At 55.6% G+C, this 14,203-nt stretch overlaps 1 protein-coding gene across 2 annotated transcripts in view; it reads left to right on the top strand.

Moving 5' to 3' along the window:
- Window positions 1-14,203, top strand: part of LLGL1 (LLGL scribble cell polarity complex component 1) — a 73,036-nt gene that overhangs the window by 39,691 nt on the left and 19,142 nt on the right. The window contains exons 3-11 of one of the 2 annotated variants that reach the window (XM_037911672.2): window positions 2,347-2,428; window positions 2,962-3,092; window positions 7,719-7,877; window positions 8,735-8,897; window positions 9,465-9,600; window positions 10,725-10,779; window positions 12,615-12,769; window positions 12,848-13,065; window positions 13,380-13,447. In XM_037911672.2, coding sequence (XP_037767600.1) covers window positions 2,347-2,428; window positions 2,962-3,092; window positions 7,719-7,877; window positions 8,735-8,897; window positions 9,465-9,600; window positions 10,725-10,779; window positions 12,615-12,769; window positions 12,848-13,065; window positions 13,380-13,447 — 1,167 coding nt within the window. Of the gene's footprint in view, window positions 1-2,346; window positions 2,429-2,961; window positions 3,093-7,718; window positions 7,878-8,734; window positions 8,898-9,464; window positions 9,601-10,724; window positions 10,780-12,614; window positions 13,066-13,379; window positions 13,448-14,203 lie in introns of both variants that reach the window. The other variant, XR_006284103.1, reaches the window with a different exon arrangement.

Here is a 14,203-nt window from a genome sequence, read left to right as displayed (position 1 = left end):
GGGCAGGTCTGTGACGGTCTGGCAGCTGACACTTCGTTGGCAGTGCAGGTAAGGACTGAATGGGTCTAAAGGCCGAAATACTCGCTTGTCCAGAGAGCTGGCCTGGCTAGAGGCATACCAGGGCAGCATGGCCTATCTGGCATTGCTTCCAGGTCCTGGCGCCTGCTCTGGGGCTAGCCAACTCTGGTCTCCCGAGTTGCCAGCTGGGTGGATTTTACTAGCAAGTTGGATGCTGCGAGGATGGAGAATGCAGCGCTGTGGGCCCATGAGCTGATCTCCTCCACCCTATTAACCTCTCGCAAGGTGCAGAGACTGAGCCGGGCAGGGCTTTCCAGGCAGACTGATGACAAACCTGTGGCTGCAGAGGCATCTGCCCCAGCCCCTCCCCAGCTGGATAGGTACAGTTCCCCAGCACGCTGGCTTTTGAGCTAGTGAGCCCCCTAAGAAGTGCTCGTTGGGTTCCAGCTGCCTGTCGTCCCCAAGGATGTTAAAAGGAGCTTCCTCCCCTTGGCTGCAGTGAGACAGATTGAGCTACCGTTCTAGCAGATGCAAATCCCGGAGGAGAAAGGTAGAGTGCTTACGCTGGCTGCTGTGAAGCAGTGGGGCTGAGGGTGCAGGATGCAAACAGTCGTGCACCTTTACTGTCAGACTCGTGTGAACTCCAACCTCTGCAGATGGCTGTCCATGGAAGGCTGAGCTCTCCAGTGCAGACCCTGGAGGTCCTCCCGCTATGGAGGGGGGATCCTGGGAAGGCTGCAGGCCTTGACATGAGCAGCCTCTCTAAAGATCGGGACTGGGGAAACCAGCTCTGCCTTATGGAAATGAAGAACAGCCCTGGGATGCCTGGCAAGCTGCCAGAACGGCTGCTGGCTGTGTCAGAGTGTGGGGTGTCTGGGCTATGACAGTGCTGTCTAGACTCACCCTGCCCAGACCAGCTCGGAGCATGAACCCTGTCCTTGGGCAGCCCTATTCTGCCTGTCTGCAGCAGATAAACATGCTCCCTAATGCGGTGGGGGTGGGCAGCCCCTGCCCGCCTAGCCACGACCAGGACAGTGGGGTGGAACTGCCACCTTGCCGGACTGCATCGGCTGTTGTCTGCGGACCTTGATCTGTGGTTGCCCCAAGAACCCCTCCTGCCAGCCTGACTCCTTGCAGAAGACTGGGCCTGCTGTGTGCCCACAGAGCCCATATGGACGCCACAGGCTGTCAGCTGCAGTGTGGGACTTTGCTTGAGCCGGTCTTACCAGGGGGCTTTGTGTGAGGGGATCAGGAATTCCTGCACTCTAATCCTGCTGACAGAATTAGCACCTTTTGGCTTCATCGGTGCGGGGGGGCCTCACATCCCACCTACATGCTCTAACTGCAGCCACTCTGTGGCCCTCCACCCCCAGATATGCAGTTAGACACCCGCAGCTGACCCGTGCCAGCCAAATCGGGCTGAGGGGCTGTTTAACAGCTGTGTAGATGTTTGGGCTTCAGCTGCAGTCTGAGCTCTGGGACCCTCCCATCTCGTGGGGGTCCCAGAGCCTGGGCTCCAGCCTGACCCCAAACGTCAACACCACAGTTAAACAGCCCCTGAGCCCTGCGAGCCTGAGTCAGCCGGCATGGGCCAGCTGTGGGTGTCTAACTGCAGTGTAGACAGACCCTAGAGTTCTTTCTGAGCATCCTGGACGGAGGTGCTGGAGTGGAGCAGCTGTGGGAGCTGATGTGTTGCTTTCACAAGTCTAACCCTGTCCTGTATTGCTCTACCCAACCCAGGCGTGGAAAGCGCAGTTAGTTCCTAGCCCCCCCCCCCTCCCAGTACATCCACTGCTGGGTATAACCAGTCCCTCTCCTGTTGCCCATTGAGCTCCCCAAAAAGGGTTGCTGGGACCCATCTTCTGGTGGGCACCACCCCTTGTGTGTGTCGTGCAGTCCAGGTGCACTGGGCTGTGGCAGGAGTAGGTGTGCCTAGACCGGGCAGGCAGACGATGGTGTGAAACTCTCTGGAGGTGTCTGAGGACCTCGTAAACCTTGATGCCTCATTCAGGTGCTTTGGGGGAGGTTGACCAGTCCGGCGGAATGCCTACCCACAGAATGGCAGTGCCAGGCTTTTAAAATCTTCTGGCCAGCTACCAGCGTAGGTGCATGGATACCTGCGTGGCAAGCAAGATGCCACCAAAATGGACATAGCTGGGTCTTAAGTGTTTAGTCCCCAGTTTTTAACCTTGGTCTTACTTGCTGGTGCGTTAAAAGGCAGAGTTCCCCGGGTGCTGGCAGAGTCAGTTTTGGGGTGGAGGGCAGGGGGGGTCGGTACAGGGTTGTCTCGGTCCCCTCGTTGCCTCCTTGACTCTCAGCCCGTGCCAGATACGGCGCTCCAGGAGTGGAGTTCACCGGCTTGCACAAGGAGACTGCTGCCGTCACGCAGATACACTTTTTGCCTGGACAGGTACGTTGCTGCTTTTGGTTCTCGTCACCTCGCGTCTCCCTTCCTTCAGTCAGGTGCAGTTGCCTCTGGAGGAGAGTAACCCATGTCCTGCTGTCACCAGGGTGCAGCAGCCCATCCTCTGAACTAGCCAGACTCCTGGTCATTCTCTGGCAAGGAAGGCGGCAGGCCAACGTCTCTAACTCCCAAGGACTCCTCCTGGCCTGCTGATCCCCCTATTGAGACCTCCTGCCTTACACAAACCTCTGCCCCTTTCCAATAGCTCTGCTGGGCAGGGCCTTGGAAGACTTTTTAGCAACTGCTTTGGGGTGGGTGGGTCTGGCCAATGGGCCAGTAAGTGGATGCAAGGCTGTGCCATTGGGATGGTTATAAAGGTACCTGCACCCCAATGTCCTAGTCCAGATGCATGGGCTGGTGTGGCCAAGTCCAGCATGCTCACTGCTGCAGCAGGGGCCTTGCTGTGGGGGTGGGGGAGGAGGCTTAACTCATAATCCCGTGACATCCTGTGTTTCCTTGTGTGTCGGTGTCTCTCCCAGGGTCGGCTGCTGTCCTTGCTGGATGACAACACCCTGCACCTGTGGGAGATCGACCAGAAGGATGGCTATTCGCACCTGGAGGAGACTCGCAGCTTCATCCTCCCGGGCCGACCAGGGTTCGACAGCACTAAGTACTCACTGCCTCCTTCCTCTTTCACGCTGATCTGGGGAGTTGGGGCTTCACTGTAGCAGGGGCTGGTCCTGGGCTCTGCTGGGTACCGAGCGCTCCTAGGACTGAATCGTGCATTCCCCTGATTCGCTGACCCGGCAATCCATCCGGGCCCTGCCATGGCTCAGGTAGGGCCGGTCCGTAGGTGGGGCCCGCGCTGCTTTGTGCAGCTCCTCCCCCAGCATCGCCAGTGTCCTGTTGACTCCATGCCGATGACCGCCCCTTGCTGCTGGCAGTGCTGCAGTCGGCTCAGTTCTGAGGGAGCTGGGTTCTGTTCTGCTTTGTGCATCATCCAAATGCCGCCCCCCCCCCCCAAAAAAAAAAAAAAAAAACACCAAAAAACAAAACCCTCCGAGGAAGTTCCAGCACCAGTTTTAAGCTCGCAGGCACTGGGGAAACCACGGGCCGGATTTGACCTGCCAGAGCCTTGCTGGTGGTGATGGGCGAACGAGACAGAGCTCGGCGTGGGCCTCTCAGATCCCAGCTTGCGTTTGCAGCGCCAGTAACTCGCCAGCTGCAGTGCAAACAGAGCCAACTTACCCAGGAGTAGCTTGAGGCAGAAACCACTGACTGTGTGCCTTGCTCGTTTTGGGACAGGTGTTAGAGCCGCCGTTCAGGACGGAGCGCTGCTTTAAAGCGCTCCTTACGGGCTTGGAACGCCAGCTGTGAAATCTTTAATCGCTCTGCCTTGTGAGGCTGTCCAGACAGCCCGGATTTCAGCGTAAAAGGTCTTGGGCTATTTGAACTGAATCGAAATTCCAGTCCGTGCCCTGTTCGTGCCACTCGGTGGAAACAGCCAAAGGGTATTGAAAAGGCTGCACCCCCCCACCCCCACCCCCACCCCCGTTTAATTTTATCCATCTGGTTCAGTCACTTTGCCCAAGATGCAGTTTCATTCCTCCTCCCCTCTGGGAATCTCTATCCTGGCTCTGTGGCTTGCAAAGCTTTCCCTTTTGTACACAGCGGTATAGTTTGCCTATCAATCGGTTGCCATGGGAATGGTTGCAATGGTGGAGAAAATAGACAGAGCCTGTTAGCTGAGATTAGTGTTGGCTCTGCAGACACTGCTGCTTATAAATGGGGAAAGGAAGTATGGATGAGTAACTGACAGGGCAATGCATTGATGTCTGAGTTCAGCTCTTGCTGGACTCTGCAAGTTCTTGTCTTTAAATTTAAACAAAAACCCTCCCGAACAAGCAGCCAGGATAGCAGTGCAGCTCTCGCGAAAGGTCTGCCAGAGTTTATTCTCAAATCTCTGTGCTGGGGTGAAATTTGGCTCCAGCGTTGCCAGATGCAAAGTTTATTCTTTATAAAAATTATTTAAATCTGCTTGGCCTCTTTTTACTTACAAGGGTGGGGAATGACCAAACAAGCCTAATCCTCATGGGATGGGATGGATCTTTTTGGCCAATCATCAGTATAAACCAAACATGGTTTGAGTTCATTTTAAGGACTCCTCCAACTGCAGATCTTGCTCTTCAGTTCTGAATGTAGCCCAAATAAACTCTGCTAAAGTTGATGATAACTCTTCTAGGTAGGTTTCAGAGTAGCAGCCGTGTTAGTTTGTATTCGCAAAAAGAAAAGGAGGGCTTGTGGCACCTTAGAGACTAACCAATTTATTTGAGCATAAGCTTTCGTGAGCTACAGCTCACTTCATCGGATGCATTCAGTGATTCAGATGCATCCGATGTTCAAATAAATTTGTTAGCCTCTAAGGTGTCACAAGTCCTCCTTTTCTTTCTTCTAGGTAGGTAGCACTTGTTCCTTTTTTTAAATGGATGCTGTCGGGAGTTAAATTTTGTTGTGCCTGCTGTTGGTGGATATGCTTCTGCAATCTTTTGGAAAGATAATGGAAGACATTTTCCCAAACTTCAGCAAGCCTCAAACTGCTGCACAGCCTGTGATAACCAGAGCAGAATTCATTAGACCCTTTGTTTCTGGGCACTAAATGAAGAAGAGCAAAAATTGAAGGGTAAAATTTTCAAAAAAGTTGATTTTTTTTTTTTTTTTTTTTTTTTTTGAATTCTAAAATTAAATACCAGCAAGGAAAGGTGTTTTCTTAAAAACACCTAGTGCCAGGACTCCCGACGCCCTTCTGTCTGATTTTCAGAATTGGTGGATGCTCAGCATCTCTGAAAGTAATCCCTTTGTGTGCAACTTGTGCAGATGCTCAGGGCAAAGAGTTACTCATTCGAGCATTCGGTTGCCACAATTGCATGCTCAAATGATGCTTTTTGCACCTACAGCTACTCATCTGAGAGGATCACAGTATTAAAAGTCAAGGGGTAAATTTTGTGTCCCTTTAACGCTGGCTAGCTCTGGAAGATGCAAGATCCTGTTCCTGTGTAATTGTCTCCTTAAATGAAGGCTTTGTTCTTGTGCCGGTTTGCACCATGGAGTGCAGGCCGTGGCATTATTCATTATCTGGGTGGAAAGCCCAGTGAAGAGGGCTGTGGAAACTTGCAGCACACAAAAAGCATGTGAGAGTCGCTTTACAATCGTGGCTCTCCCAGGATTCTAGTGTAGGTACAAATACCTGCTTGTTCCTATTTACATCTCAGTACTGTAATTCCATAACCTGCCAGTGCAGCATCTGGGTTTACAGAGACTGCCTGGATCATTGCCTGGGGCCAGCTTTATTTAGATCTCAGACTTTCGAGAACAATACAAACTAGGAGCAAAGGTTAACTGATCACTTACCTGGACAATGAGATCTCCTAAGGAGAGCGGTACAAGTGACCCCACGTACTTAGAAGCAGGGTATAGAAACTGGCCGAGCTATTGATAATGCTTATATAATGGGCAACTTGGAATGACTGATCTTGGCAGGAGACCTGTCTCATTCCGGTTTCCAGTGAGCTGAGCAGGCTCCATGGAGACAGCTTAATTCCTGGTTCCAAATCCCACAAGGGAAGGCTGTTTGGGGGTGAGGTGGGGGTGAAGTGTTGCAGTCAGAGAACCAGCTGCTGCAGAGTGCCCGGTTGAAGAGGACTAATGAGGTGGGATGTGTAGGGCTACAAATCCAGGTCAGAGATGCTGCTCGCCCGCTATGGAAGGTGACTGTAAAAGGCAACGTCTGAGACTGAACGGCCTGGAAAGGTTAAGGAAGTCTCTTGAGCTCTAGGCCAGGCGTAGGGTACATCCCTGAGTGCCATTTGCTGCTGTGGAGGCTCACGCCGTGAGCTGCCGCCTCCGAGGGAGGCGGGGACTCCACGCCCCGTGGCGTGCCAAATCCCCAATAAACAACTGTGTCAGCCCAGATACTGATGGGGCTTGGCTAGAATGGCCTATTGGCTTCCTTCCATGCTAGCCAGTGCTGCCCCCTGCTGCCCCTGCGTTGGCACTGCATCCAGCAGCCCTCGTTCACGAGGGCCCAGCGCAATCCTGCTGATGGCAGAGGAGGGGTCTTCAGGACTAATTGACATGCAGACCCACACCCTCCGTTGGAGCGTGTCATTTTATTGCTGGAGTCTCTCTCTGCATGCCACTGCTGCAGCTGCTGTACACTGAATTCCCCTCTTAAAATCAGGCCCAGTGCTAGAAGCCGAAGACCAGAGCCCCTTTTAAAATACCCTCATGCCCATGCAGGATTTGTGTTAATAGAGAGCAAGAGGCTGCTTGGCTAGATAGGCTCAGCTTCTGTGATGGAGGGTGGGCTGGGGAGAACCGCACCAGCTAACTTACTCCAGAGGCTGCTGCGGGCCGGGCACGGCAGGCACCCGGCGAGAATTGCCCCAATGCTGAGATTCTGTTAGACCCTCAAATGGCTACTTCTACTGGGTTCCATGACTCCTTCCTCGCCTCGTTGCCTCTTGACAGTCAGGCGGTCCCCAGCCTGGCACAGCGGGGAGCTTTGTCTGATTCTCCTTTCATAATGCGCGGGAGCTTAAAGAGCACACAAGCTAGAATCTAAGTGACCAGGTGATTGCTGTCCAGGGCTGTAGCGATCCTCTCCCGGGTGTCTGCGGTGACTTACCGGTCCTAAACCGCTTATTAATCAGGTATAGACAGAACTGCTTGCTTCTCTTTGGCCTACAATAGTCCACATTAGGTCGAAAACCACTTATAAACCTCCAGGTATGAGGTCTCCCTGGCTTCGTTTCCCCAGACTCCCGAGCGCCACGGTCCATCTCCACTGCGGTGGAATGTCTGTGCACAGTCTAGGGTCTGTTACCTTCTTGCTGGGCCCCGGTAGCTGGGGCAGGGCTGGGTCATCAGAGGATGTGCTGATGGCAGGAGTTGAAGCCAAAGTCAGTAGGCGTTGAGGGAGCTCTGCATCTCTCAGCTTGGGCCCAAATGGACGTGGCTCTGCTTGTGGCCAAGCTTCTCCTCCAAACGTGTCTGCTCCTCATTCGAGACCCTCTGGCGTCTCGTGCCCTGGGGGGTCCATAAAAGGGAGTGACTTAAGCCCACGCAATATTGGCTGTAGGAAAACAACCCACGCTCCTCTTTGACCCATGGTGCAGCCGGTGCGTCTCCGGGAGGGAATGGGAAGTCCTCTCAAAACGAGCCATTGCAACTTTGCATGTAAACGTCCAGCCTGTAAATCGGCGCGGCTCTCATTGTCTGAATCTTGTCTTCCTGGTAGCTCTCCTCCCAGCATTACCCGGGTGACGGTGATCCTGCTGAAATCTGCCTGTGATGTGGCCTGCCTGGGCACAGAAGGGGGTGGCGTGTACTTCCTGGAGCTCTCTGGCTTAACGCTGCTGGAGGATAAAACCCTGTATCAAGAGGAGATCATGCAGAGGTGAGCTGGCCTGGAGAACTGGTGCCAGTGGAGATCAACTCATGGCTGTGGGCACCACGAGACACGGCAGATGGGGCGGGTTGCCGGCCGGGGGCAGTGGAAAGAGGCATCCAACCCAGGGTTGCATTGCTGCGGTTGTACCTGTTAAATGTTAGCTGTAAAGCTGGGACGTTGCCTGGCAAGTGTGGAGAGTCTGCAGCTCTTCAGCGGGCTGTGCCGAGCAGCTTCTTAAGGTGGATCTGAGATGCCTGGAGGCTGCTCCCTCGGAGATGTTTCTGGAGATGCCGCAGCCCCATGACTGATGGGTAGCAGCTATGTAGGTCACTGCCCATAGCGGTGATCTAGTACCTTTCCACCTTTACAATACCCTGTCCTCTCCCAGATTCCCGTGCAGGACTTGGGAAAGACCAAAGCGGAGAATCCATCCCAGGTCTTACAGGGAGCCTAGTGCCCGCTGGGGCAGGACTCTGGGGACTGGCCGTGTTAGGTGTATCCTTGTGCGGCACAGATGATCAGTGAAGTTCAAGTTCAGTTTCAAGCCTGTCCCTTGATTTAAGGGGCTCCCTAACATGCTTTTCTCTGCTTGCGTTCCTCCTGGCCATTGGAGGGATGAGCTACTGATTCTGTGCCCTGTGTTAAGAGGCTGGTCGGTCTCTGTCCCCACTGGCTGTCGGAGATGTTAATATCCTGATCCAGGGCTAAGAGAGGACCATCTTCTTCCTCCCCATTACAGAACAGCTGAACTGCGCGGTCTCTCCTGCAGCGCTGGGGAGGGATTAGAGAGGAGAAAACAAGGTACTTGGCTGCATGGCTGTTAACCAGCCTGGTGTTCCCCCACCCCTTTGCTTCCATGCTAGCGTGCCAGACGACTACCGCTGCGGGAAGGCTCTTGGGCCAGTGGAGTCTCTGCAGGAACACCCTCAAGACTCGTCCAAGATCCTGATTGGCTATAGCAGGGGGCTGATGATCGTGTGGGACCAGAGCACCAGAAATGTCCACCACCTCTTCCTGGGCAATCAGGTACCTTGAATGGGGTTCATGGAGAGCCGAGAACACCGTGTGCTGTCCCGTGAGTGTCCCGCATATGCACGAATACGGGAGCTTTGGCCAAGCCATCTGTGCTTGATGAGTTTCTGTGGCTTCCCTCTAAGCCATCTTCCCGCACTCTGCCATACCTGGTGACTCACCTGCTGGAAGCTGGTGGCCTGGAGTTGGAAGAATGCTGCTGGCCTCGTCAATGAGGCTACGCTTGCAGTGTCCATCACGCTTCCAACCAGGCTCCCTCCTCAGGGAGACAGAGGACTCGCAGGCATCGACCTGTGGCCAAACTGAACTTGATGCGTTTGACTTAACTCTTCTAACTTAAAAGCTGCACCCGGGATATTGCAGTGGTCCCCAAACCTCCATTGCTGACCTGATCTTCCATCTTCGTTCTGAAGTGCTGTGCCTTGCTCCCCATGTCCCTTTGGCAAAACCAGATTCTGCCCAGGCTGCGTATGCATAGAGGGGATGAGATGGCACAGCTGCCTCCTGTAGCCCCATGTGTCTCTCCACCTTGGGTTTATTGGCCACATCTGTTCCTTGCAGCAGCTGGAGAGCCTTGGCTGGGAGCGGAGCGGCAGGACGGTGGTGAGTTCGCACAGTGATGGAGGCTACATGGTGTGGTCCATCAACAGTAGTTGCCATAAGACTCTGCAGCCACTCATGTCAACTATCCCCTACGGTGAGTTTGCTTTGCCTCGGGACCCACCCGCCTTGTTCCTTTGCCTTCTTGCAGTGGGCCCAAGGGCAGTTTTACCTTCTAATAGAGTTTATCATTACACCACTTCTGACTTCACGCTTGCCCCCGATACCTAGTTGGAGGGGGAGGAAGATATGGTGCCACAAGGAGCCTCTTGACTGAGCCGTTAACTCACGTGGTCAGTCGTGCTGTTCTCGACAGGGTGCTCTGTGAAACTGACCACTGATGGCCTAGGGCTTGGGAGAGGGTTACTGCAAGTGTCGTACAACTGCCTGCAGACCTGGCTTGCCAGCAAATGTCTGAGTTGCTAGGGCTCCCTGCTTTAACTTGGCCTCTGAGGATCCCAGGAGCATTGAGTTCCCCCAGACAGCCCCCCTACAGAGGGCAATGGAGGCTTCCCTCTGGGCCCTTGGAGATGGGAACATGAAGCAGTAGGTTTAGCCTCCTACGTGGTGCGAGATGGAGTCACATACTGTGGCTGGACAGCGATCCCCGTAACTTAGGATGACTTGGCTCTCCAGCTTCCTTCGGGAGGTGGCCACTGTCCTGTTACCTGGATGGATGGAGCAAGCCTGCATCACCAACCCCGGGGCGTTTTCCCCAGAAGCTTCTTCTGTGGGCAGAACCCTACCCATCTGCGTGGCATGCAGGTGGGGAGGGAGGCCTGAGTTTGGATCCCCTGCGGACTCTAGCAGGCTAGGGAAGGGTTACGTAGAGGCTGCTGGAAGTGCTGCTCAGTAATCTCTGGGAACTTTCGATGGAAAGCTACGTTAAAGACTAGCCCGGAGCGGCTCGTGACGGTTGTGTCCTTTGCCCAAGTCCTGCTGTGAAGGCTGCTCTAATGGAGGGGAAACCAGATGCTGTGTATGTCAGCACAGAGTGCTGCGCTGAGCATCTATCCTGATACCGAAAGGAATATCTGGGAGCTTCAGCCAGGCTCCAGCTGAGGTGGACAGGAGAGAAAATGTACTCAGGCCTGCTGGGGGAGTTGCTGGGATACAAATGGGAGTGGGTTGATTTACAGGGGCTAAGACAGCGACTCCTCCTAGGAGCTGGTGTTGAGCAGGGAGGATGGCTTTAATGTGGCGACTCCTCCTTCATTCCAGGTCCGTTTCCCTGTAAAGCCATCAACAAAATCCTGTGGAGAACCTGTGAATCTGGGTATGTCCCGCGCCGGCAAATGTTTGCCACCCTCCCCAGAGGTCTGACCTTGGTTCTGAGCTGGGCGCTCACGGCTCCTGCGGCAAAGGGCTGTGTCCGCGGGGGACTGTCCCACCGGGCTGCAGTGGAGTGCTCGAATTAATGGGGGGTATGGGGGGGGGGAACGACTAGAGGGCCCCTTAATAGAAGCCGGAGACTTTAAAACAGGAACTTGGGTGCCTGTCCTGAAAATAAACATTCTTAAATACAACTGACACTACCTGGCAAATCACATTTTCAGTGCTGGCAGGTAAACTTGTGGACTAGCTAAACGGTGGCCCCCGGCGCCCTTGAATAAGACAGAAGTGGGGTAGCCCCTAAAAGTAGGAAGGGGGGCTCGGTCCACCCACTTGCTGCTCAGGAGCCGAAGTTAGTGGCCAGTTTGTAGAGTACATGGCCCTGGGGAAGCTACTGGTGTCGTTCACCTGCAGTCAGGTGATATGCTGGGCAGGGGACATGCTGCTTGGCTGTGATGAGGGTTAGGATCCAAGTAGGGGGAAGGTTGGAAAGGTGGAGCTAGGGGGGCCCTAAACCAAAGCCCGGATCCAAGCAAGCCTGAGCTCCGGGATCCAAACCTGGGTCTGAAGTTTTGTAGAGGGGTTGAATCGAAAACCCTGGACTTCAACGCAGGGAAGTCTGGCCCCTGAACTGTCTTGACCCCAAATCCATGGAAGCCGTACATCCAGCCCAAGTAGCCATGGCACGGACAATGCCGGCGTCTCAGCCTTCCTGAGTTGGCAGGGGCGGGATAGGGCCTGCAGACCCAGAGTGAGCGTCGTTGCTCCGTTCGTCACGTCTCCGTTAATCCAGGCGTTCCCTTGCTCTGGAGAAACGTCCATTCGACCAGCCTTGCTGTGACCTGCCTCTTCCTCGGGGCAGGTTGGGCTCCACTGGGCAGCACTGCCCGTGTCCTGCATCTGCTGTGTTCATCTAGCTCCCCCCCCGCCTGTGTGGGGTGGTGGGGGGCATGTAGGACGGCTCGGCAGAACTGGCCAAGCCGCTCTGCAGAGCGGGGACGGGGGAATAGCATGAGTGGTCCCTTCACCGGCAGGAAGCTCGTGTGAGGAATGGCTCTGGGCTCAGGGTAACTGGCTTCGTTCGTGGGGCGTGGGGGCATGTTAGCTTTATGCAACCACTCTGCTCGTGGCTGCATTGCCATAATGTCTGAGGGCCTCACGCTCTTTTTCATGTGGGCTGCTCCTCGCTCCTGGGAGATAGGGCTGATGTCCCCATTCTACAGCTAGGCAACCGAGTCCCAGAGACCAAGTGACTTGCCCAAGATGGCACAGGAAGCCTGGGGTAGAGCAGGGAGTCAAAACCGGCTCTCCCCGTGCCTAGGTTAGTGCCCCAACCCTGGCGCGCTCTCCTTCCTCTGAATGGAACAGAGGGTGCCTGACCCAGGCCCTCCCGGGCGCAGCTCCGCATTCGAAATGCCATCCGCAAGCACCTTGAACTCTCCCTGGAGGTGACGCCCTTTGTACCATGCAGGCAGCTAATGTTCGGGCATCACACGTGCTGTCGGGAGAACGGAGTGTGTTGGTGTCCCGGGGCTGGCCAAAGTGCCCTGCTACCTGGTGTCCTACCAGGCCCATAGAGCCTTGGCTTATTGCCCTCAGAGGTGGGTCTGGCTGGGGATTTCCTGAAGGGATTGGGCACCCCACTCCCATTGCGTTTCTGTGGGGCACCGAATTCCTGTAGGGGCTGGTGAGGTCTCCAGCCCCGGCCTGTGCGGTGGGGTGGGGGGAAATCCTAGCAGCAAACGTGCCGATAGCCAGCTACTTCTCCCCTGCCTGCAGAAATCACTTCATCATCTTCAGCGGAGGCATGCCCCGGGCCAGCTACGGGGACCGGCACTGCGTCAGCATCCTGCAGGGCCAGAGCCTGGTCACCCTGGACTTCACTTCGCGCGTGATCGACTTCTTCACCGTGCACCACACGGAGCCGGAGGAGGGTAGGCGGCCCGCTCTTCGGAACCGAGCGCGCCTCGGTCTCCCGCCCCAGCCTAATATCTCGCTGCTCTGCCTTCTAGAGTTCGATAACCCGAGTGCCCTGGTGGTCCTGGTGGAGGAGGAGCTGGTGGTCCTCGACCTGCAAACGCCCGGCTGGCCTACGGTTCCTGCCCCCTACCTGGCGCCCCTCCATTCCTCCGCCATCACCTGCGCCTATCACATCTCCAACGTCCCCCTGAAGCTGTGGGAGCGAATCATCGGCGCTGGAGAGCAGCAGGGCCCCCGGCATCCTTCTGGGGTAGGGGAACGCCCCCTGCTGGAGAAAAGCCACTGAACTGTAACTAGGTCTTGCCAGAAGGTGGGTGGGGTCCTTACAGCGAGTGGCACAATGAGCCTGACTTGGCTGAGGACACTGGGAGCTGTCACGCGGATCTCCTGGCTCCTCGAGCAGCGTCCCGTTGGGCTGTGCAAACCCATCTCGATTTGGCTTGGATGCCAGCAGCAGGGCGGGAGGGGTGTGCGTGGGTGAGAGCCCCAGTGGGCCTGTGGAACGGGCTGTTGCTTAACGTTTACCCCGCCCCCCGCCCTGCGTGGGTGGGATCTGTCTTCTAGAACTGGCCGATCAGCGGAGGGAAAAACTTAGCCCAAGAACCCACCCAGAGGGGCCTTCTTCTCACGGGGTAAGTACCGCTCGGCCACCAGCCGTTCGAATGGCTAATCTTTCCCACAGCCCTGCCCTAGCGAGCTGGCCAGTGCTGGGGTTTTCACTGGGTCTTGGTCACTGGCAGGTGTCCCAGGGAGCAGCGTGTGGGGGTATCGAAGGCTACGTCTACACTGGGATTAAAAACCCATGGCTGGCCCATGCCACCTGGTTCGGGCCAAGGGGCAGTTTAACAATGCCCGCCCCCAGCAGGGTCCTAGAGCCTGGGCTCCAACCCTAGCCCCAACGTCTACATGGCAATGAAACCGCCCCTTAGCCCAAGTCAGCTGGCACAGGCCAGCGGGGGAGTTTTAATTGCAGTGTGGATGTTCGTGAAGGCGGGCGTGAGGTATAAATGCACTGGCACAAAGCAGGGAAACCCAGAACTACCCAACCTGAATCCAACTGTCTGGCAGGTGCTGGCCCCATGGCTGTCTAGCAGCCACCCCTCCCACAGACTGCCCAGTAGGGGCAGCAAAGTGACTGGGGCAGGGCCTTCAAATGGCTGGGGCTTGAGTCGTGCCCTAGAGGCAGCCAGCGAGGGGTTCTGCCAGCCCTCCTCCAGCGTAGAGAGCCACATCTCGGGGGTGGTGGGGTGGGCCTCTTCCGGGCTCAGGTCTGGCTGAACAGAGACCCCAAGAGCAGACCTCTCCCTGGCTGACTGAAAGTCACGGCCAAAGTCTGTCCTGAAGGGCGTTCTCTGCCGCTGCAGAAGGGTAGCACTGTGTAGTGGCTA

This window comes from Chelonia mydas, chromosome 10, assembly GCF_015237465.2.
Source record: "Chelonia mydas isolate rCheMyd1 chromosome 10, rCheMyd1.pri.v2, whole genome shotgun sequence".
Classification (NCBI taxonomy): domain Eukaryota; kingdom Metazoa; phylum Chordata; order Testudines; family Cheloniidae; genus Chelonia; species Chelonia mydas.
The sequence above is the reverse complement of the archived record's forward strand: the minus strand, read 5'-3'. Positions and strand labels throughout refer to the sequence as shown.